The sequence below is a fragment of the Penicillium arizonense genome (assembly GCF_001773325.1).
Source record: "Penicillium arizonense strain CBS 141311 chromosome Unknown PENARI_contig033, whole genome shotgun sequence".
NCBI classification, from domain to species: domain Eukaryota; kingdom Fungi; phylum Ascomycota; class Eurotiomycetes; order Eurotiales; family Aspergillaceae; genus Penicillium; species Penicillium arizonense.
The window spans coordinates 1-23,461 of NW_019173310.1; the positions used below are offsets into that span (position 1 = coordinate 1).

Here is a 23,461-nt window from a genome sequence, read left to right on the forward strand (position 1 = left end):
AGTGAGTGGGATCCAAAAACGCCTTCGAACTACGTCCAATTACAAAAGCAAGCTTCCTCAATTAAAGCTTTGCTAAAAACGCGCTCACAAAGCCCACCTAGCCCGCTTAACTCCGCGATAAATCAGGTTTTAAAGGCTTGTCAAACTACGATGTATTCAACAGCTTTACTCGAGAAAGAAGTAAGCGAATTGCGCGCCGCAAACGAGACGAAGAAGCGAAAAAGGACTCGGTCTAAAAAGCAAATAGCTTCCGAAGAAGGCCTTACAGTTTTAGAGGCCTCTACCTTAGCAGCGCAGCCAGAGCAAGCAGTTTTAGCACAAATACCCCGTGAGGCAGAATCGGCTCCGACACCTTCACAGCCACGTAAGAGAGCCTTACCGAAGTGCAGTATAGGTGGAATTCAGGGTCATAAATTGACTACATGTCCTAATAGAACTCGTTTTCAGCTTATTGAATTTAATGGCGTTTTGGTTGAGATAAATGCATTTAAAATTGATAGGTTGGGTGGGGTGGCCAACTCGGGGGTGTGGCCAACTCACTAGTGAATCACGTTAACACTTTAAACCAAACCGTAAAGATCTTTCCCCCCTATGCTAAGACCATCGAGGAAGTGTAATCCCTAAGGCTACATAGTCCTTTGCTCATACCATACGAAGCTCACCTTAGCATTCTTTACAATTAGGAATAAGTTCCCCCTATGCTATAGTCACACCTCCCCTTGATTAGAAAAGTAATCACGGCTTCTTTGTCTATTAGGTAAAAGCCATCATAAAACGGTGGAGACTAGCCTTACCCAACGGAACCCTAAACCCGAAGGGAGACGAGAATTCCGGGAATATGACTCCTATAGCTCGGTAAGAATAATATTTGATAATTGTCGGGATCACGTGACGCGTTCCCAGTAGTAGAACTGAGCCTTAGCTAGCTCTCTCTCTCCTTTTCTCTCTCCTCCGTCTCCACCCGTCGATCATCAGCCCTTTTACTAGACAGCGGTTATCATCACATTCATTGCTTCATATGTCTCTCTTCCTGTGATCCCAAGAGTCATTGAGATGATGAGACAGTTTATGGTCCGTGGAACGAACAGTCCAATGCAATGCCTTTTAGACCTCAGTACGTACAGGTTAACGATCCATTACGGCGCGAGTCTCGGCTCGCTTATTCAATCAGGTGACATGAACTGCAACTTAACGTAATTACCAAGCGAGTGAGCCATCTGCCCAGGTACAGCAAAACCTCGTTATAAAGAGAGAAGGGATACAGCCGTAATTTTTCTTTATAGACAAGATTTCATCACGAAACCTACGTGTTCCGCTTGATGTGGCCCACTCGGCTGCCAACTATGATGAGTATCAATCAATCAATCAATCAAAGTTCTATTAACCTGTTGGAGCCTAACTAGTATCGTAATGGCTATGCAGGCGCTTCTTTCCGGTCGAAGCAAGAACTCGTGTCCCGTACGCCTGATCATGCTCCAGTACAGAACTTGAGCTGGTCCTCGAAGCGAGAGAGAGTACCAGCCCTACATGAAGGTCAAATAAGCCAAAACCCGTTACCCAAAAAACCAGTACAAATGAATGCGTGGATGCACCGTCCACCTCTCCTGTCCTCAATCTCACAAGATATATAAACTCCTCCGCATCAAGTTCCCAGCCAGTTGGTACTGCTGCAAGATCCAGCCCCGTTCTCCGACATCCTCACTTCTTCCTCAACTGGGTGTTGTGTTGCTTAGTGCCCACACCGGCAACGTGTATTCGAATAGCTCATCGAGGTTCTCTCCACCCTCGACGGTGTTGGCAAGCATTGGGTAGTGCCCAGCGTCTTCGGGACTCTGCTCCATGACCTCGAGGTCTTCATCTGGTTCGTCATCGGACTCTTCTTGATCAGCGTGTTGAAACTGAGCAAGAAGACCGGTTTGGTGCATAAATTTAGTAACGTAGCGGGTTGCCAGCGGGTTTGAAACAATGCTGTCATAATTCGACAGTTCAGATGGCCCAATTGCTCGATGCAACTGGTCAAAAAGCTTCTTTCCCAGTGCGCTAAAGGTCTCACATTGAAGCAAGACATGCCTCGGTGTCTGAGAGCCTTCTCCACAGGGGCATTTGTCCGACTCTACCTCATTGATCTTATATAGGAAATGCTTCAGTGCAATGCGCATTGATCGCATTTGTATCATGATCGATGACCGCGGTTTCGAAAGACATTCGTGCAAAGGTAAGGTCTTCTTGCTTGGCCACTCCACCAAGCGCTTCGTGGGCTGAGCGGTCCTCTCGCTCTCCCACTGCTTCTTCCAGTGGTCCTGGATCCGCTCTCGGACCATCCGTTTCGCCGCGGCGGCTAGTCGGATGGTCGGTTGATCCGTTCCGGTACCCCCGCCGGTCGCACCTCCGGCAAATTCGAGGGCCGCGCATTTCGCACTGCCATCGGCAGCTTCAATTGTGATGAGTACAGGCAGGCTCCAGGGGGTTGGTTTCTCAGCCGAAAAAAATCCATCTCTCTGGAGACGTGGCAGAAGGGCCCAAAGGGGAAGGCGGTGAAGGGCGATCTTTGATTAGATAGCAGGAGAACTAGCTTGACGGGGGGAAAAGCAGTCGGGCCGAGGAAATGGAAATGTCAGAAGGAAGATAGTAGGACCGAAGAAATGGGTCATGTGGACAGCTAGAGGGTCCTTTCCAGTTTTGTATTCTTAACTTTTCAGAACTCTTCATGAGCATTAATCCATCCATTGTTTCCCTGCTTCATCTTTTCCATCAAGAGTAACCCTTGAATCATCAGTTTCAGGTGCCCAGGAAGACAATCCCGAGGACTGAAGTCGAGTGGATAGGAAGAATTCGGGGACGAGGGATCGGAGGTCAGGTGACCAGCCATCTGGAGTCTGGGTCCGAAGGTCCTTATATTCTCTCGACATAGCTCAGTCTTCTCTTCCCTTCTCCATCTCAATGTCTTAGCACGAATGGACTTTATCCCCTAGACTTGCCGCATCGCCGTGCTGGACTTCGCCGAGGCGTCACAACGGGTTCAAAGTCGCGCGCCACGAGGGAAGCCTAACAATAGGAGCGGCAATTAGGCCGCGATAGGCCTTGACGAGGCTCTAAGTTCGTTTTCAGGAAGTGGGACATTCTACATGCACGTACACGGATATATATAGTTGTTGTAGCCTATATATCGCTTCGGCGAGGGGTCGGGGTAAATGATATCGTCCATCCATCCATTCATCCTGTATCTTGTGGCCTCAAAGTTCTTCCATTTGATCTTCAGCCAAAGACACGGATCAGACTTGTATTTTTTTGTTTAGATCTTTTCTTTCTTCAGAAGCAACTCCGTAGATTCCACAACGTTGTCTTTTGTATACCGCCAGCTTTTGTTCCCTGAACCATCTGTGATTTGGGAGATTCGCAATCTTCGATCGGAAATGCTGTTCATGTCGTAATTGGTATATCCATTTCTGTATTTGGCTTTGTACCTGGCTCCATGGCTAGGTCCGTACTGCAGAATGACGGAGGTTTATCCTCGCAGGGTTCCCAACATGCATCTACAATCGCGTCGATTTCCTCGTCATCATTCAAGGGATCAAGGCGAGCTAGAACTTTTGGATCTTGGGGCTTGGTAGCACTTCGGGCATTGGGCGACAGACCATCTTGATTCATGAAGGGCGTTCATGCCCACTCGAGCTTGATCCGGCTCCAGTCTGGTTTATCAAGCCAGCGTCATGCATCGGAGTGTCATCTCTCTCGATGGACTCCATCACTGACCAATGGGATGGCGGCAATTGGTTGGCTTGGTCAATCGGATCACTGTTATCAAGATGACCGTCGTTCTGCATGCCTGACACATTGTCTGCCCAATGGGGTCCTTGCGAAACAGACACCTGTAAATCTGCGCTATTAATCTTTGCAGGAGATATCAAGTTGCTGTTCGCTAGTTGTTCCATTTCAACGACATGAGAACGTCTTCTGTCCTCGGTGGTAGATTTTTAGTAACTCTACCATTGTTTGGGGCCATATTGAGAGGACAACGCGCGATGTTCTCCGCGAAACGCAAAGTCTTCACGCTGTTGGTGGCGGGTATTTATGCATTTCGAGATATTAAGTGAAGACGCAAGACCGGGATATTGAACACATATCTTTGCGCGAATCTTATTTTTGAAATTGCACCACAACCAGGCCACTTACGGCTTCGAAACAATTGCAGTTTATTCGTAACTTCCTGCTGCATCATTTGATACCAATTTTATATTGGTAGACACAATGGTTGCCCCAGGAAGCCAGTGGCCCGCCCTTTCAGGGGGGTTGTGCGAAACCTCTGCCAACACCAACATCAACGAACGCGCTCTCGCAATCAACTACGACATTCAGCAGCTTATAGAGCATGTCGGCAAGGGCGCCAAAGTCCCTTCTGTGGTATTGGAGCATCTGAAGATCGTCCGCGAATTCACGGTCGACCTGATGAAGAACCCCCTGGGTGCGGAGTGGCGCCGGGAGTTCGCAGACATGAAGCAGGAGATCATGGAGATCCGTAAGGACATGCACGGTGTCCGAATCGCAACTGCGGCGAGCAAGACCACTGAATCAGGACCCCGAGTCCGATCGTACGTCGAGGCCGTTAGATGAGGCACAACGGCACCTGCCCACTTCCTCTCTGCTCACGGTTCTGACAGCACCCAGGCGGCCAGCCCCTCCGAGCTCTGGAAGGACCGTGAAATCATTGTCAAACTGGGTGATGCCGATGGCATTGCTCACTTCCGATCGATGAAGAGCTCGGAGATCAAGGACAGAGCTGAGAAGGCGAGGACCCGCGCTGCGACCGTGAGCCCTGTTTTGGCCGCCATCCAGTTCGTGGCAGCTCGTCAGTTAGAGTCTGGAAATGTCAGCCTAACGCTGAGATCGGCCAAGAACGCTGAGGCTGCTCGAATTCACCGGGGCAAGTGGGTGCAGCATTTGTGGAAGAATGCTGAAGTCCGGCTACCGTCCTGGGGTGTCGTGGTCCACGACGTGAATGTGAGGTCTTTGGGAATCAACCGGCCGACGGAATTGAAGGAGAGGCAGGAAGCAGTTAGCAAGCCGCTATTGACGCAGAACCTTCACTCGTGGGGGGATGCAGAGATAACTCACCTTGCCTGGCTCGTACTACCTGAGGGAAAGAAGTCGGGGTCTATGATCGTTGAATTCAGCTCGCCGTACGTCGCTAACAAGGCTATCGACTGCAATGCCATTTGGGACTCCGCCGTCCTTACCACGGTTCTATACGACCGAGCTGCTAGGATCCGTCAATGCCACCGTTGCCAAAAATACGGACACATAGGAAGGACCTGCTCCGGTCAACCGACATGCGTCTTCTGTGCCGGGGATCACCTCTCTCCGGAATGCCCTGGCAAGATAGACGCCAGCTTGATGAATCGAAAGTGCGCCAACTGCGGTGGCGCACATGCTGGGTGCTTGAAACGATGCCCCGATTACCTGGCGGAGTTAGATAGGGTGAAGGAGTTGGAAATGAGGCGTGAGCGGTATCACCGTATTCCGGCTTACCTATCTATCTCGGATCCTGCTCCGAGGATGGCAGGATCTAGCAGCTCAGGCTCAGGCGTCAGCCGGGAGCCAGTGAGCTTAGATCCAACACCGAGGGAAGCAGCTTCCATGGGTAGCGGCCGTGGAACTGCGAAAACTGTAACATCTCGAAGCAATCCTGTTTCGACCCAGAGAACTAGCTCTGTGAAGAGCAGCAAGCCGGCTACCGCTACCGCTGCCAAGAAGACAGTTAGCAAGCCGACCAAACCGACCAGCGTAGCCACTGGAGGCAATGCCACAAGCATTGCCACCAGAAGCATGGCCAGCCAACCATCCGATGCCTCCATTGCGAGAACCCCGGATAACCAACAGACCAGGGATGCCGAGTGCTTCCCGATGGACATCGATGTCAACATTGAGTTCGACAACCCAGCCAAGCAAGCTGGTCTGTACCAGTCGAAACACGCGCCTCGATCGGAGCCAGTACGAACAAGAAGCCGTGCCGCGGCGTCATCCCAGGCGTCATCCCAGGCCCCGTCGACATCAACACCAGCAATCATCGGAAAGAGGCGAAAGACCACGGCACCGGAAGGGGACTCGGAGGTATCGTGGAACCCACCGTCATCATCATCGGCGCTTGCCGAAATAAACAGCAACGGGTCAGTGGCGAGGAAGGCCAGCAAACCGACTGCCCCCGGCAAAGAGAACCAACCCGTCTCCGACACCACAAACCGCGACACCCATAGCGGTACCAAAAGAAAGCACTTAGAGATAGACACGAATTCTCTTACTATAAGAAGCAATAGAGGGTCGGTAGCGAAGAAGGCCACGATATCAGTGGCTTCAGGCAAAGGGAGCCAATGGCCGATTTTCGACATCGTCAGCCGCGACACCCACGAAGGAGAGGGATTCAGGGTCGACATCAGCTTCTCCGACACGAGCGGTCTTAGCAACATCACCGGTAGCAATGCCGAGGCCGAACTCACCAATACTCCTTCCAATGAATAAGACAACTCTCGAAATACTCCAATACAACGTCCACCGCTCGAAGGATGTCGTCATGGCAGACTTCCTCCGGAACCCCAGGGTTCTCGAAGCCGATATTATTGCGATTCAGGAGCCGTGGGAGAACCCGTACACCGAAACGACACATCAACCGGCGAAGCAGACCCATGAACTGGTCTATCCAAAGTCAAACGAATGTCAGGGAGAGAGAACCCGCGTCTGCATGCTAATCTCGAAGCGAATGGGCCAGTGGACGCACCATGCGTATGGGAGAGATGCTCAGGAGGTGAGAATTGCACAACAGGGCGAGCAGGGAGAGCTTGGGATCTTCAATATATATAACCCCGTGGGTTGTATCGATACGATCATGAAGCTCGAGGATCTTTTCGGCCGAAATATAAAGTCCAGTATTGTTATAGGTGATTTCAATCTCCACCATCCAGCTTGGGGTGGAGATAGCGCCGTCCAGGACACTCATGCGGATGCTCTCATTGAACTGACCGACTCGGCGGATCTGGATCTCTGGCTGGCCCCCGGCACTATTACCCGCGACGAGGCGGGGCATAAGACTACCATAGACCTCGTCTTTGGATCTCACGACTTGTCTGAACGCTTCCTCACATCGGAGATCGCTCACGAGTGCCACTCACATTCCGACCACTTGCCAATACGTACGATACTCGACATTCAGACCTCTGCTCCTGCCAGAGCACCTAAACGGCGCAACTGGAAGGCCATGGAAACAGAGAAATTCGACAAATTCGTGGCCGCGAACCTCCAGCAAATGCCACTGCTTCAAAATCTCAACACGCCACAACAAATCGATACGGCAGTCGACCATCTCATTGAGATCATCAACCGGGCCGTTGAGGAGTCCACACCATGGGCCAGACCTAGTCAATACGCCAACCCGGCATTCACTAGCGAATGCCGACAGGCAGTGAAAGAGACCCGGCGTCTATTTAGACGCTATACGGCTACGCATAGCGAGGAAGATTGGGAGATCTACAAGTCAGCAAGAAACGAGAAAGGAAGGGTTATAAAGAAAGCACTTAGAACTGGATTCCGTGAATTCGTCAAGGAGGCTATTGACCGAGGACCCCAGGGTCTCTGGCGGATGTCTAAATGGGCGAGGAATCGAGGCCAAGAACAAAGCAGTATAATGCCTCCGCTAAAGACGGCGGACGGCATTGCTGAGTCGACGGATGAGAAGGTCCAGGCACTGCGTGAGGCCTTCTTTCCTACACCTCCCGATGCTGATCTCTCAGACATCACCAACTCAACGAAACCCCCGATTCCGTTTCCTCTTATTTCGAAGCAAGAACTCACCGACGCAATACGGCGTGCACCTCCAAACAAAGCTCCCGGAGCTGACGGCATTCACAATAAAGTGTGGATACTGGCAGGCGAATCAACCTCACGGCGCGTCTTCTTCTCCACAATCCTCGACATCTTCAATGCTTGCTTACGCATTGGCCGTAACCCCCGGCATTTTCAGACCTCGATCACAGTGACGCTGAGAAAGGCTGGACCTAGAGACTACCGCCTACCCAAGGCGTATCGGCCCGTGGCCTTGCTCAATACGCTAGGCAAGGTTCTTGAAGCAATAATTGCTACTCGAATCGCCTGGGCCGTTGAAGAGTATCGGCTGCTGCCTGACACTCACCTTGGTGGAAGGAAAGGCATCTCTGTGGACCATGCTATCCAGTTGATCCTCGATCGGGTCCACACAGCCTGGGGCCATGGCCAAGGTCAGAAAGCAAGTATGCTGCTCCTCGATGTCGCTGGCGCCTACGACAACGTGTCACATGAAAGATTCCTTCATAACATGCATCAAATGGGGCTTGAAGAGCTAGTACCATGGGTGCAAGCTTTTCTAACGGGTAGACATACACGGATCCGCCTACCCGGCCACCTCAGCGACGCGTTTCCTACCCCGACAGGTATCCCGCAAGGCTCTCCTATCTCACCGATCCTCTTTCTTCTGTTCAATGTGCCCCTGGTTAAGAACTTCTCTCTAATCACTGGCTACGGCCGTACCGAGGCGTTTGGCTGGGTGGATGATGTCTGCATCCTAGCTGTCTCAAATAGCTACGAAGAAAACGTTTGGCTTATTGAGAAAGCTCTCCAGAGAGCTGATCAGTGGGCCAAGCGTCATGCAGCAAGGTTTGCACCCGACAAGTTCGAGCTAATCCACTACAACAACCCACGTATCGCCATAAAGCATTTCCAAACGATCTCTCCGAGTCCTTCCTCCGAATACGATGTCTGGGCCGTCCCCGATGACCCCTGTGGTCATGACCAAATGTCAGTGGCAGTGCCAGGCGGAGCACCGATACAACCATCAGAACACGCCAAATACCTCGGCCTTTGGCTTGACAAGCACCTCAAATTCGATATACACCGAAAAAAAGCTGCTTGCTAAGGCGGCCGGCAGCCTGGAAGCTCTTCGGGGCATTTCAGGGTCTACGTGGGGTGCATCCTTGATGTCCATGCGTAAGCTCTACCAGGCTGTCATTGTGCCACAAGCCCTATGGGGTATCTCTGCCTGGTATTGCCCTGCTGCGCGCAAGATACCTGCCTGGGAAATGGCTCGGCTGGTCAATGAGCTAGTGAAATTGCAAAAACGTGCGGCTGTTTTGATCAGTGGCGCATTTAAAAGCATTTTCACGGCTGCGTTGGACATCGAGCTTTTCCTACTTCCGATGAAGCTGCGCCTACAACAAAGCATCGAAGAATGCGCCATTCGCATCCTTACTGGACCTCAGTGGGCCTGTCCCCGATCGGCAAGAATGGCTAGGAAGCCGATCGAGCGGCGTATTGGAGGATGGACACCTCTGGAAGCATTGGTTTGGAAGAAGGGACCGATCAAATTGGACTGTGCGGAGAAATGGGAATCTAAGATTGCATTTGTACTGCCACCCTGGGAGAGACGAATCTCATGCTTCATTGAACCCTCGGAAGCTGCATTGGCAACCTATGACTCTCTGTATAAGAGGACCCAAAAAGGAGGTGAGACCTCCTTGGCATACACCGACGGCAGTGGCTTCGAGGGCCACATTGGTGCGGCTGCCGTCAACCTCCGCGATGCGGTATTCGACCGCAGGCATCTCGGCACGGAGAGCCAGTCTACGGTATCCGCTGCCGAGCTCAGCGGCATCGAGATGGCATTGGACAGGGCCATCAGCGACAACAAGGCCAACATGGTTAACGGAACACAATGGGAGAGTGAGAAAACGGCTCAGCCCACAAAACGCTTGGTAGAGTGGCCAAGTAAGAAGACCCTGCGCTCGAGAGGTGATCATTCTCTCCGACAGCCAGGCCGCTGTCCAGGCGGTCCAGAACCCACAGCGACCGTCGGGTCAGTACGTGCTCCGACTGATATACGATCACGTACGGACCCTTCGATCCAAATACTCGACATTTGTTACCCTCCGTGGGATCCCCGCTCATGTTGGGGTGCCTGGCAATGAGGCTGCCGATGGTAGTGCGAAATGCGCGGCCCTCGAATTCGCGGGAGGTGCGATCGGCGGAGCGGACAAACCCACCATCCGACTCGCCGCCGCGGCGAAACGGATGGTCCGAGAACGTATCCAGGACCGTTGGAAGTATACGAATGCTTGTCTAAACCCCGCTCATCGATCATGATACAAATGCGGTCTATGCGCATTGCGCTCCGGCACTTCCTATACAAGATCAATGAAGTGGAGTCTGATAAGTGCCCCTGTGGAGAAGGATCCTCTCAGACGCCGAGACACGTCTTGCTTCAATGCCAGACATACGGCGCATTGAGAAAGCGTCTATTTGACCAGTTGCATCGAGCAATTGGGCCATTTGAGCTGTCCAATTATGACAGCATCGTCTCTAACCCGCTAGCAACCCGATACGTTGCCAAATTCATGCACCAAACCGGTCTTCTTGCTCAGTTTCAACACGCTGATCAAGAAGAGTCCGATGATGAAGCTGAAGACCTGAACCCAGAGGTCATGGAGCAGAGTCCCGAAGACGCTGGGCACTCACCAACGCTTGCCAACACCGTCGAGGGTGGAGAGAACCTCGATGAGCTATTCGAATACACGTTGCCTGTATGGGCAATGAATAACAGAACACCCAATTGAGGAAGAAGGATGTCGGAGAACGGGGTCTGATCTTACCTAGTGCTTACTGGGCAGGGTCTTTGATGCAGAAGCGTGTACATGTCTCGTGAGAAGGAGAGGACATTGAAGAGGTGGAGGTGCGTCCACGCATTTATTTTTGTATTCAATGCATCACTGGCATTGGATTTTCATTTGTACTGGGCTTTTTCAACGCATTTGCGGGCTTTTATTATGGGTTTGGCTTACATGTAATGGGCTGGTGCTTCCACTCTTTGAGAACCAGCCTCACCTTTGTACTGGAGCATGATCAGGCGTACGGACACGAGTTCTTGCTTCAACCGGAAAGAAGCGCCTGCATAGCCATTACGATACTAGTTAGGCTCCAACAGGTTAATAGAACTTTGATTGATTGATTGAAGACCGGGATATTGACTGTGAAGTTAAAGCAAATGCGTTTACCTTAGGTTACTTTTTATTTTCAATTATTGAAACGAGCAAGTGAGCACTAATTTGGCTACGCTCTAGCTCGTTGAGTTCCTGTCTTAAAATAAAGAGACAAGAGAATACGAGCTTTATGTGTTGCTGATAGTCTCTAAACCCCAGGCTTGTAAAATCATCACTTTTTCTAGCTAGAATAAACCTTGTTGAGTTTTACTTTCAGAGGAATTGCATCATTCAAACAACGAATCAAGCCTGCTCATGCGTGAGCAAGGTTGCGCAATTAACGCATGAACACTATGGCACCAGTATTTCTCATTGACAAGTTACTTGCGGCATCTTTCGCAATGCGGTTGGTCGCAGCGTTCAGCCGTGCCGACCTTAAGAACTCATTTGTTAAATATGATGGACAAGTGCCAAATTGAGGAAGTAGGTGAAGCCAACTGCACGGTTTGCAAGCTGCAAAGCTGCCTTATGTATCCTCAGCTGTAGAGATTACTCATACCAGATCGTGCATTTCGTCTCTGAAATTCTGCCCTCTTTGTTATTGCTGGCTTGATATAGAACGTTATGCAACCCCACGTAAATGCCTCTGAGCAAGGGTGGCGTCATAAAGTGTCCTTTCGGCCGATCTTCAATCTATTGGTCGTTCAAAACTTTTGTGCAAAAACGTCTTCTACGCTTGAACCTACATTTTGCACCATTTGGGCTCGGACCAATATCATTTACATGACAGAGATGCGTGACCAATATTGTATGGGAACTAGAACAGGAATATCAAACTCCCTAACTAAGCTGAAAACATGGAATTGGCAATTTTGTACAACATGCTAACAAAGAGTGATATCGGGTAAATACCCAGAAATGCACATGCAGATCCACCATATTTCTGACATTACATTATTCAGTACTATGGGCAAAAGGGCTTCTGCAGTCCCGGAACGAGGGGTAGAATCGAAAAGAAAAAAGAGAATGGAAACATCAAACCTAATCGAGCAGTGATATTTGTCAACATGTTCTTCTCCAGCCTGAAAACTCTCATATCATGTATCAGAAGTGATCACGGCTCGAGAACGCCGGATGTACTCATATTCCTTTCTAATCCGCTCTAATTTGTAGAACTTGTAGACCGTAAGAAGTGCTGAACAGACAAGAAGAGTTGCTCCTGTTACAGCGGTTGTTACAATAGCCATTACCGACCAATCCCCGCCTTGAGGCATATGCACGTTGATGAGAGTGGTCACCAGCCCGGCAGCAGCATGTAAGCATAGGGGCCTAGTACAGGGTTAGATTTGGATCTGGCTTCTCGAATTTCTCAAATTAGGATTTGCTTACTTACATAAACCGTTTGTTGATCAGCCATGGGTAGTTTCCCCCGAGTTTTGGGAAGTGCAGCAGCCGCATGAAAGCTGCAATGCCACTAACAAGGAAGCACGCAATGGCGAGTACAGGAAGGATGGATGGATGATTTCATTTACCCCGACCCCTCGCCGAAGTTGGATCCAGGTTATGTGATGTATTATAGGTCTGTAGGAGTGACTGCCTGTTAGGCTGCCACTCCGCTAGGCAGAAGGGAGATGAGTTGCTGCGACTATAAGTAGCTGGATCTTTCCCCATAGATTGAATATGATCATCACACGTGTACCTCAATCCAGGGTTTCAACTGCCGAAGCGATATGAAGGCTACCACAACTATGTAAATACATGTTTATTTGATCCACGGTGATTGTTCGAAACTTCCTGGACAGTGAACTTTGGGCCTCACCTGATAAGGCCTGTCGTGGCCTCGTTGCCGTTTGTGATGTTAGGTTGCCTTCATGGCGCGGCTGTAATGGATATGCGAATGGGATGGACAAAAACTGTCCGTATTTGGCTGCATTACTACTAGGAACCGTGAGAACGCTGGTAATGCCTAGTTTAAGAATCTGGACAACGACTGTGTCGCAGATGCGGGTTTGTTGCGGGCACAATTAGCTGGGCATTTCCTTGTCTTTTTATCAAGCTGGAATGGTGATGGCTTATCATGGAAACGACGATGAAGATCTTCAATGGTTAGTGTCGGTTTGGTGGGAGGGACCGGTTCGTGTTTTTTAGGAGTCGATTGCGGTGGAGATGTGGTAAGATGCTGAAGGACAGAGGCATAGGTTGGTTGTTGGCTATTTGGTGAGGGAGTTATGGTCGGTGTCGGTTGGAGAGGTCGGGGAGAGCAGGTTGTCGAGATAGATGCGATTCTGGATCGAGTATGACGGATGACGGTTTAGCACGGGATCGAGGTTGGTGTTCGAATATTTCTCCACTATAGTAGGTACCGTGGTGTTGATTGGGTTTGAGACTGTGTACTGAAGTCGGCGGTACGGTAGTCGTTTCGAGTTGTTCCCTGTCCGAAGAAAGATGGGGGCTAGGAGATGACTGTCTAGGCGAAGGTGATGCGGTGGTTGAGTAAGGGAGTGTGTCGGGGTTTCGAAGTGATGTTGTAAGTCACGACAGATGGCTTGCCATATGCAGTCTACCAAGTGTATTTGCTGCACCTCTTCGAAAGGGGCGCGCTGGAAGATGTATAGGGATTGGGCCGATTGACAGGCAAAGCAGCACGCCAGGCCGCCGAACCCTTGGTGAGGCTGGTGATATAAGCCATTCTGGGCCAGTTGAAGCGGAGTGACGCCAGTGAGCACTTGTCCTTGGAACGAAAGAGCTTTGGTGGCGATGGTGGAGTAGGTGGTTGAGATGGGGAATTGCGCCTGGACGTTGCGATGTAGGGTAGCTCGTTCGGGTGGAGATGGATGGGCGACGGAGGGTTGGGAAAGGCTTCTTGCCCGCCCCGCGGTCTGGAAGCTGAGAATTCATCCCTCTACATACAGAATCGTTGCAGTGGCACAGGTCCGCCCGGCGGTACATGATGGTTCGCCCAATTGTACAGTACGTCTCGAAACTCGGATGATACAGGATGGATCCGTTTGTTACCTGGTGCTATGTATGGGAAAAAAAGCTATTGTACTGTATGTAACCTTTCTTACCACCGCTTTTTTCACCATTCCGTTTATTCACCCCCCATTTATTCCCCTGCCCATTCAACCCCTGTTTATTCATTCGATCAGCACACCGCTCTGAGCCTCGGATTTGCTATGTTTGCCACTTAAGCATCGAAATAGACCTCACAAAACACGTTTAAACGAACACTCCGATTTTTTAACCGCATTAAACTAGAAGCAAACGAAAGGCTGGAACGACCGATAACCACTGTCTGACTGGGCTAATGATGAATGGACAGCTAGGCCAGATGCCGGTCGCGTCGGCTGATCTGATGCTACATAACTACATCACGAATGGTGATTTACTCTTTGAAATAACGCAGTACAAGCTTTTCGGCGAATTCTGTAATGGGTTTGACTAAATTTAACCCAGTCCCATTATTGGAGTAAAGCGATCAACGACGCTCAGACATTTCTCCTGTGAGGGGGTTCATACGGTGTTGGGTGTTCCATAGTGTTCCATTTTCAACGTTAAGTATCAATTTTGTAATAACATTTTAACTCCCGTAGAAAGTACGTCGCTGGAGGTGCTGGAATGAATCCACTCAATGGATATTGATCCCACTACTTCATATCGGTACGATAATTGTGGATTACTATCGGCGGCCCCAGATCCAGAGCTCCTGGGAACCACGTACCAAACTATCGGCAGGTCGCATTCTCGTGGTCGGCTGTCGGTGCGGCTGAGTCATGAACACAATAGCAACCTCCGATGCGTCGGATGTCACGATCTGTACTGTATCCGGCCAATTGGAGATATCAATGACTCTGTATTTCCATTACCCCTATTTCTCGCTAACTAACTTATTTATGGGTCCATTCTAGTTACGTAAGCTATGCCGACGGATCATCTATAGACCCGGTTTCATGCAGTATTCGTAAGGTAATTGCGACATCGGAAATGTTCCTATTCATTGGCGCACATCCTTCTGCCTTGATGAAATACTTCGCAGATTAATATCTCAGATCCTGGGGAAGTTCAAATACAGCCTAGCCTCATCGAGTCCCTTATCCGTATACTGCCCGGAAGCGATTAAAGTAGCTACCGGCTCATCGAAAATTTGATGTCATCATCAGGGGGAAAGTCATTTTCCATTCCAATTATTTTTCAAGAAATTTCACGCCCAATATAGTACGGGGCATTATAAGCCACAAATGGGTCCTCTGGCATTCCCAGCATAGAATGCCTGGTCCCTGGAACCGCAGGGGACTGAATTGGATAAGCAGGGCCATAGAACTGACTAGCACCAGGGGGAGGAGCGAAATAGTGCGCAAGGGCGTTAGGGCTCCTTGGCTTAGCCGGGTGGATCTCAACGAAGTCGCGCTTCCTCTTCAAACGCCTAGGAGAGACAGACATAGTAGAGTCAAAACTGGGTTGGTGCGGGAGTATTTGTTCTCTGGGTTTACTCTTCCCGATTTGACTTAGGACGGCGTGATAGCTCGATGCTAGATTTGGGAAGTGTCCACTAGGCGTAAATGCACCCTGAGGCGCATCCATAGCAGAGGCATATTCCGCGTATCCTATAGGTGTCTCCGTATCTCGGAAGGTGACCGGGATAGTGGAGCTACCGTCTCCGTTGCGTTTTTTGCTGATGTTTGTGTGGCCAGCGGTCCCTTCTGTTTCAGGAAAATTTGCACAAGAGATCGACGCCATCGTTTGTCCGTCTGCGGGAGAGATGTTAGCAGCATGAATAACCAAGCTTTTCTGTGAACGCATACTGGTTTTTCCGTCTAAGAATTGTTCTTCTTGTTCCCTGACTTGGTAGATCTCGTCTAGAATATGTAATCGCTCGGGTGGAGACAATTGATGACGAATCGACTGATCGAGTTCTTTCAGCTTTGCAACTGAGATCCCGTGACTGATGCGTAGCTCCTGAAGAATGTAAACCAGAAGCCGAATGCGTTCTATTTTAAAATTAGATATATCCTGGAGGTGAAAATGATGGCCTTTCTCTCCTACCAGCTTTAGGAAGATGATCTGGCTCCCGGTGGCTCACTTCAGAGGGCCACCATGGTGGTTTAGTCACATTATGATCAAGCTGTCTTGGGGTTCCCGCAACAATCTTTCGCCCATTGTATGGATAGTTCACCTGTTTGCGAGGCTCCACGAGCTTGATATAGGCTTTTGCAAGGGTTCGGCAATTTGTTTGTTGGAGATTCTCGAAGGCCTTTTCATAATATAAGGCCAGGAGATCTCGGTCCTCAACAGATATCATTGCTTTCTCAACACTCCTGTTTTTGTGCTCCTCATTGCATAAATCCTGGAATTTATGGATGGGGCCTTTAGTGGGCAAGAAGGGCCAAGACTGGCTGTAAACAGGCCATACCACAGGTTGAAAGGGAGTCGCCGCTAGGACAGGGTTTCCTATGTGCCCCTCATCCCCAAAACCCATTCCAACATAGGGGTTTTGAGTATTCTGTGATGAAGGGGAGAGACTGTTGCCCATGACCGTCGTTGATGGGGCAGGCGGCACTGTCATCCCTGGTTCAACTGATATTAGCCATTAGTTAAAATTATTGCGGGGATGAAAGTGATACTCACCTTGACCGTTTGAGAAGCAGGCTTCTCTTGTGACATCAATCGCTTCCAAAAATACATCCATCACCTTCATGGATAGTATCGCCGGGAGACTATCTGCGATTGACCCAGACGTTTGTAGACGAATTTGGCCATCCGCGTCAATATATATAAATAAAAATTGGGTGTAAGGCAACCTCTCCAATTTTTCCTCCGCTAACATGGTTGGCTGTGTCAAGCTACCGGTCAGCCTATTGAAATCAAACAATAAACCCAATAATTACCATACCATGAAACACGGATTCATGCTTGGAGGAGGTTGTCTTGGTTGGAAATTCAGTCTAGAAAACACTAAGCGCGGGATGCGACAATGGAAAACCGACACTTAGAAACCGTTGCTAGTGAATAATAGCGACGATTCTGTAAGTGTTGGGAAAAAGAAAGAAGAAGAGTGTGTCCACTGTCCAGATCCACAACAATCAGCGTACGGGATGTACCACAGATATTTATACCTAGCTGACAGGCGCCAGTCCTTGTCAGGTGTATGGTACGCTCACTAGCTCTGTCAAAACTGTCAAAACTGTGGAAAGATCCGCTTACTGACAGGGCACAATCCACTTATGGAGCTAATAACCAAAGTACTGGTGGTAACATAGCCGAATCAAAGTTTCTTCGAGTATGCAAAAGGTCCGGCCGTAATCCTCTATACCCTTAGCTTATCCACGCCTATCATCAGAAAAATTACCGCCACGGAAGCAGAATCGATGGCGTGTTTGTTGGCGTGCGATGGATTGGTTGCCTAGTGCCGCACGCAACGGGCCTGGAATGCGGATCACCCGTTAGGCGGGCGTAGGGGTTCATTGCAGACGAAAGCTCCACTGCCTTGTGCAGTTATGAATTTGATATTTTCCACAGCTTTTACAAAATCTCCTTGCGTCGGCGCACGCATGGGACGAATATGTTGAGCTGAAGGGTGCTAGGAAAAGGAATTAGTATATTGGCCCTTGAAGTCTCCAAGGGAAGGTCTTCCCACGCACGGATAAGAAAAAGGGTTGGACATCACTGTATATGTGATTCCCGTGTTTCCAATCTCCGTGCTACTTTCTGAGTTTAGACGATCGGGTTCTTCCGTTCATCTCACGTCGCGCTTCAACGGGTGGAAAAACTTCGCGAGTGTCGATCTACAATGTCCGAGCGGAAGCATGCATGTTTGAAGATAACTTAGTGATTTGTTGAGAATTGAGCAAAAGACTGCCCTTCATTGATGATCATCTAAGGCCTATACTAGTGGTACTTTGCGGCATTGTTGACGTTGACATTAAACGGCCCAAACGGTGGTTCGGAAAGCCAGACCACTCACCCCAGGTGTCTCTGGTTTTAATGGGCTGATCATTCTGTCGATCGTATCTAATTCTGATCGATGGTCATTTTGAGTGACAAACAACTGGCTACTGGAAACCGATGACAACTGATGATACTTTTACCTTTGTTGAGAAATTCGGCTTATATTTTTAAAGAATCACTGGTCGGCGAAGGAGACAGTCCACCTGCCAGATGTCGGCTGTGAGCTATCATATATGCCATATACGCTGGAAAAAGCAAAAACCCCCCACCACCCACGTTAGTCCATCAATCTGGAGCTAATTCTATACTAGGCCATGTCAATACGCAGTTCCTTTTGCGTAGAGATAAAAGAAGGAACAAATCCTAGGGGGAATAGCCGGCGAGTTATAGCGCGCGGAGTCATAGCCCATGCATCCGGGCCGTGCGCGAACTCACGGTTGTTATGTGCCTTCTTGCTTCGCGAGAGTGCAGCAGGGTACGCCACCGGCTCGCGTAATGAGCTTAGCTGGCGATCGGGTTCGTCCGTTAAGAGGATACTATCACACAAAACGCCACAGAGATTTAGGAGAACCCAAATATCATTAGTGTGAACCATGCCTTTCATAATGCTAGGAGAAAGGTGAGATTGCCCCTTAATCTATTAAAAGTGGCTACTTCGTCTTCCACCTCATATTTGAGAGACCGGTATACCAACCCTTGGCTCTAAAAGTCCGCAAAGATTCATTGTAAGGAATTTGCACCGGTGGGATCGTCGTCCGCGCTATGGCAGCCTGAAAGTTGAGATCCTGGCTTACCACAACAGGTGGAGCCACCTTTTCGGAGGACAATAAACAAAATCGCTGCAATCTTGCGAGGGGAGGCAGAGCTATTAGACAATTTACTTTCACAAAGGGGGAATCTCACGGTGGGCATACGCAGATGAGCCGAGCCTCGGTTTCTCTGGCCCTCCTCTCTGCCGGTGGAGCAGATTCACATCGTATCGAAGTAGGACCTGACGTTGAGTTTTAATATGCCACTAGAATTAGTGTGCTCTGGTGACGAATCTCCGGGCTTTCGGGTTCCCCATTATTGACCCTTGCCTAGATTTTTATTCCCGACTGACATCAGTCCAAATGGACACCTAGGAAAGCACTCAAACCTGGCCGCTGGTTTGAAATGGATAAGTCCCCATTCCCAATGCATATCGCTTAGCGAAATGATGCTGGAGGGATTGTAGAAAGCACTTCTCATATACAGACATATTTCATAATTATACAGGACGGATGTCTATCGCATACAGAATTTCCCCTAGGTCCCATTTTTTAAGTGAGACCAAAAGGGATTTCAATCCTTGTATAGTTACGTTGCCAGTTTCAGGTGTATGAATCAGAACTGCAGCTACTCCCAATTCAAACAGGGGTTAACCCGACCTCAAGTTGCCACTATATTCCCTGGATGGCCTGAGGGGTCTCGGCCAAGTAGGTCTGGACAGCCAGTGATACTCGTCCTTGTTTCTCATTGCGATCACGAATGGCACCCGACAGCGACCATACGGCCGAGCTGAGCACCCAGTTGCAGTCTGGTACTTCCTGGAGGTAGAAGCAGTGCTTGGGATTGTGTGGACCATAGCCGCAAAAGCTGCATTGGTCATTGATGCGCTGCTTCTCTGCTTCTCGGCATTCCCTCGCGTATTTGTAGATGTCCTTTCTTCTCGGCGGAGCTCCACGGGCACCGGTAGAGCTTCCATGGTCGGCGTGCTATCCGGGCGATGCTCCACCGCCTCTTCCACCACCTCCGCGTCCGCGGCCTCGCTGGCCGCCGCGGTTATTTCCTCGTTCACGGTCATGTTGGCTCCCTGATCCTCGGGCGCTCTGGCCATTCTGATTGGACGGTTCAGCAGCGGCGCTGGTGTTATTGTCGTCTTGGAGGTCAGTTCTGAATGGGTTCTGACGGGCCGAGTGGGTCTTGTTGGCTTTAACTGCAAGCTGACGTGCTTTGATCGTCATTTCTTTGCATTCTTGTCGAAGTCTTCGTGGGTAATTTCGTGGGGTTCTTTCACTTTCCGCAATGCTTCGCGCATAAAGACCATGTTCGGAAGCTCATCTTGGAGCTCTCGGACCATGATTCCGACTGAGATAAATGCTGGCGGCGCAATTTTGGATCGACGCGGTATGTTCATTTGTATCTGGTAGTCACTGATGTACTCTTCGGCTGAGCCATAGTGATCTCTCTTCATGTCATACAGCTTAAAAACATCGAGCAGGACGTTGCCCGAGGGGTCTCCATCTTGAGCATAGCTCACTAGCTCTTCGAAGAGCTGATCGGCATGCTCTGGGCGGTTGACCAGTCCACTCAGTCTGGTTCTAACTTCCCTTGTCAACCTGGAGGTACATCCATGCGGCTACAGATGAGGAACAGAAGTTCCATCTCCGGTAGAGCGGATCATCTTCTTTTGGTCTTGGCATCTTAGCGTCTATGAGGCCTCCAAGCATCATGGGCTGGAGAGAGTTCTCTACCAGCATCACCCAGTCCGACGAGTCTGTTTCTTCGCCGGTGAGCTTGTCAATGGAAGGCAGCTCACATTTCGTCATTTTCGGTAAACGGCTGCCTTGATGACGAGCGACGCCTGCAGATGCACTCACAGGCTCGTCATCGATGCCGGTAGTGATTCCTTTGACATCTTGAATGTGTGGGTAGCTTGTGTCGTCACCCGAAGCTCCATGGGATGTGCCGCGGTCCATGGCGGCAGACATTTCACTTTTGTTGTATTGTATTGTATTGTATAGCTCTATTATAGTCCGATGCAGCTTTCCCAAGGTCTTGCTAGGACGCAGACATTTCACTTGTTTTCGCGTTTTCTTCGTATTCGATTCCTTCGAGGATTCGGAGGTATGGGGCTCAGGGATGGGGCGGATTCACCGCTTCTGGTGAGTTGATCAGGCCCAACATCCGGCACGCGCGGCTTGCTTGGCGGCCCTGGATTGGATCCACGAAACTTGGCGCGTTGTAAATAGCCTAAAAAATCGAGCAGAGGGGTCATGACCTCTTGCCAGCAGGATGGGAAGCAATAATATATCAACGTTATTGGATAGTAAAAGAACAGGGAGAGAAAGAGAGACTCGATACGCGAGCTCTCTGGCTACCTAATGCTCAGTTCTATATAGGTCACGTGGCCCCAGGTCTCGACAATCCCTTGCCTGGCAAGTACGCAAAAGGTCCTTTGTTTGGCCAGGTAGACATTTTTATGTTATTGTCTACAAGGCTACGAAAGGCTGCTGGACAAGAACCTAGCACTATGCCATGATCTCCTTAAGGTATGAGAGGGATGGAGTGACTGCACAACTACCTGGATCTTATATGTTGAAATTTGAATGGAGAATACGATGAATGATGCTAGTACGCTTGTAGGTCAAGGCCAACGAGGTGGTTTAAGTCTGATCTCTCTCTCCATGAGAGAGAGATCCTATTTAATGAGAAGCATTTCTCCTGAACTATACTCTACATGGTAGGTCAATGCTGATCATGAGCTTCATGCTTGGCGAAGCAGGCATTTCATGCCTGGAGATGCCTGGAGAGGCCATGAATCTCAACATTATATAGTAAAAAGAAAAGGTCGGGAAGTATGTGGACATTGATTATGTTTACAGGTACAAATAGCGATTCTTGTGGCGTATTCTCATTTTGCCGGCTGCACTTACTAATTATCATCCCCTAGGTATGTTACGAGGGTTTGGAAGAGTTGGTTCCATCTAGGCCTTGCAAACCGCACCAAAAAAGATTTAGGTAATGGATTACCTAAATAGGTAAGGTTGCTGCACCACTACACCGGAACCAAAAATTTAGTACAGCTCCAATTGCCAAGGCCTAGGTCTGCCGTAGCAAGTGATACCTCTGCCTAAGCAGGTGATATCAGATCTACTAGTGTTGTTCAACAACTTTCACGTTGTGGGGGCCTTGGCAGGGAGCCACGTTGGGGAATGTAATTATAGATCATTGGCCCGAGCCAATAGCCGGGAAACTTTCGCCGGCGCATGGGCCGCGGTTGCATTTCCCGGCCAATAGCAATAATCTATATGTTGGTACAGCTCTCACTCTAATGCAGCAGTACGTATCAGGCAGGAGACCAGAACAATAGAGCATCAAAACAAATTAGGAGCCATAACAAATTAACGCCGTTCACCTCGTCTCCGCGGACCCCGGCTTGAGTGCATATTGAAACCGCCGGTAGAATTTCAGTTCCGCTGTTAGATTTATTGGGAGGGTCAAGTTGGCCAGCCATTTGAGGAGTCAGGTGTCAGTGGGTAGTTCGAGAAAACCGGTCTTATTCACTTTTGATTTCAGTCCCAAATAAGATGGTTTCTAGATGTATTTTTTTGGCCTGTTGGTTGCTCCTGTCCCCTAGATTCCACTGAACCGTTCTCGTGCAGCCTGGTTCCTGATGACGCTCAACATGGTGTCAGTCCTTAGAACAGGGACTGAAAAATTGCTGTTACGACCCCTACAACCACACACTACCCGAAGGGCAGAAACACACAACAGCGTAGCAATACCGTATCGTCATTGGCGTGTCAGCGCGTCTGCATTGAAAATCCCGACAAAGTCCCTTCCTGCATGGTATACTTTATTAAATGACAATGCTATGGGTCGGTCGGACTTTTTTCCCCCGTTGAATAGTCAAAGCGCTGAAATGCAAGGTGATGCACATCACTGGTGCGAACGGATGATGAGTTGCCTTGAAGTGTTGAAGAGATGGGTGTTATATTCTTTTAATTCTTGTATTTCGCATTTCTCAGATCATTTGCGAAATGAGAATTGTTTCATGCAAGGAATAGCTCGAAGGGGAGAATGGCAATTAAGGAGCTGCAGATTTTCAAAAGTATAAAAAGGTCATCGAACGGACTGCTTTCACATCTCCAAATACCGCCAATTGGTCAAACCTTGCAGTGAGGAAGTAGGATAAACAGAGCCGGGATGTCTGGGTGCAATAACTCCTATCTAGTGCCGTTCCCCGAACGGCCTCCCTCCTCCAAAGATTTCGTTCTACGTGACCATCAATTAGCGGAGCTTCTTCAGTCAATTGATCCTCCCGACCATCCTTTCTTGGACCACCCTTTCAGCAACTCTGAAGATTCATTAAGGAGAATCGCTCTCCGCTCTAGTCATCAGAGACCGAACCCCAAAGTTCCTATCCCTCGAACATCTACTAAAGTGAGCTGGACAAAAGGTGCCCGAGTCAGTCAAGCATGCAAAAGTTGCCGTGCGCCGAAGATCAAATGCAGCGGTCATCGGCCAGCCTGTCATAGATGTGTGGAGATTGGTATCGCCTGCCACTACGATGACCGAAAGCGAGAGAAGATCGACAAGTGCGTGGAGCAAATACTTTAAGCAGCACATCAATTGCTAACGGGGATCATTAGGCAGCTCAGCAATCTGAACGTACAGCTTGGCATGTTAGAAGATCTGTTGCGTGACCTCTATCCAAGACTCGACATCCAATCTGCCCAGCATGTTGACCGAACCCTGGGTAAAGTGAGCTCAGCCCCCCC

General features: G+C 49.5%; 9 protein-coding genes across 9 annotated transcripts in view; 3 read left to right on the forward strand and 6 right to left on the reverse strand.

The window, feature by feature from the left end:
• Positions 1-1,709: 1,709 nt before the first annotated feature.
• On the reverse strand, positions 1,710-3,648 carry PENARI_c033G02287 (uncharacterized protein; the record flags this gene model as incomplete). Its single annotated transcript, XM_022636623.1, has 2 exons — positions 1,710-2,546; positions 3,538-3,648. 2 exons carry the CDS (start codon positions 3,646-3,648, stop codon positions 1,710-1,712), a joined length of 948 nt encoding a protein of 315 aa, XP_022483489.1.
• A 600-nt stretch (positions 3,649-4,248) lies between these two features.
• On the forward strand, positions 4,249-6,513 carry PENARI_c033G09528 (uncharacterized protein; the record flags this gene model as incomplete). The annotated part of the gene is made up of 2 exons (XM_022636657.1): positions 4,249-4,589; positions 4,659-6,513. 2 exons carry the CDS (start codon positions 4,249-4,251, stop codon positions 6,511-6,513), a joined length of 2,196 nt encoding a protein of 731 aa, XP_022483514.1.
• A 52-nt stretch (positions 6,514-6,565) lies between these two features.
• On the forward strand, positions 6,566-10,628 carry PENARI_c033G04144 (uncharacterized protein; the record flags this gene model as incomplete). Its single annotated transcript, XM_022636633.1, has 4 exons — positions 6,566-8,817; positions 8,948-9,738; positions 9,806-10,118; positions 10,367-10,628. 4 exons carry the CDS (start codon positions 6,566-6,568, stop codon positions 10,626-10,628), a joined length of 3,618 nt encoding a protein of 1,205 aa, XP_022483483.1.
• Positions 10,629-12,088: 1,460 nt separating this feature from the next.
• PENARI_c033G09621 (uncharacterized protein) lies at positions 12,089-12,449 on the reverse strand (the record flags this gene model as incomplete). Its single annotated transcript, XM_022636662.1, has 2 exons — positions 12,089-12,320; positions 12,385-12,449. 2 exons carry the CDS (start codon positions 12,447-12,449, stop codon positions 12,089-12,091), a joined length of 297 nt encoding a protein of 98 aa, XP_022483517.1.
• Positions 12,450-13,201: 752 nt separating this feature from the next.
• Positions 13,202-13,940, reverse strand: PENARI_c033G04043 (uncharacterized protein; the record flags this gene model as incomplete). Its single annotated transcript, XM_022636631.1, has 2 exons — positions 13,202-13,870; positions 13,902-13,940. The coding sequence occupies 2 exons, from the start codon at positions 13,938-13,940 to the stop codon at positions 13,202-13,204; spliced, it is 708 nt and encodes a 235-aa protein (XP_022483477.1).
• A 1,242-nt stretch (positions 13,941-15,182) lies between these two features.
• On the reverse strand, positions 15,183-16,686 carry PENARI_c033G11454 (DUF2841 domain-containing protein; the record flags this gene model as incomplete). Its single annotated transcript, XM_022636671.1, has 4 exons — positions 15,183-15,739; positions 15,794-15,979; positions 16,035-16,565; positions 16,617-16,686. 4 exons carry the CDS (start codon positions 16,684-16,686, stop codon positions 15,183-15,185), a joined length of 1,344 nt encoding a protein of 447 aa, XP_022483476.1.
• An 824-nt stretch (positions 16,687-17,510) lies between these two features.
• On the reverse strand, positions 17,511-19,794 carry PENARI_c033G11289 (uncharacterized protein; the record flags this gene model as incomplete). The annotated part of the gene is made up of 2 exons (XM_022636669.1): positions 17,511-17,568; positions 19,469-19,794. The coding sequence occupies 2 exons, from the start codon at positions 19,792-19,794 to the stop codon at positions 17,511-17,513; spliced, it is 384 nt and encodes a 127-aa protein (XP_022483509.1).
• Positions 19,795-19,917: 123 nt separating this feature from the next.
• Positions 19,918-20,668, reverse strand: PENARI_c033G04120 (uncharacterized protein; the record flags this gene model as incomplete). The annotated part of the gene is made up of 2 exons (XM_022636632.1): positions 19,918-20,246; positions 20,284-20,668. The coding sequence occupies 2 exons, from the start codon at positions 20,666-20,668 to the stop codon at positions 19,918-19,920; spliced, it is 714 nt and encodes a 237-aa protein (XP_022483493.1).
• Positions 20,669-22,886: 2,218 nt separating this feature from the next.
• The window catches only part of PENARI_c033G09546 (uncharacterized protein), a gene marked incomplete at both ends in the record, with an annotated part of 2,537 nt that continues 1,962 nt past the window's right edge, over positions 22,887-23,461 (forward strand). The window contains 2 exons of the mRNA XM_022636658.1: positions 22,887-23,278; positions 23,333-23,444. Coding sequence (XP_022483510.1) covers positions 22,887-23,278; positions 23,333-23,444 — 504 coding nt within the window. The remainder of the gene's footprint in view (positions 23,279-23,332; positions 23,445-23,461) is intronic.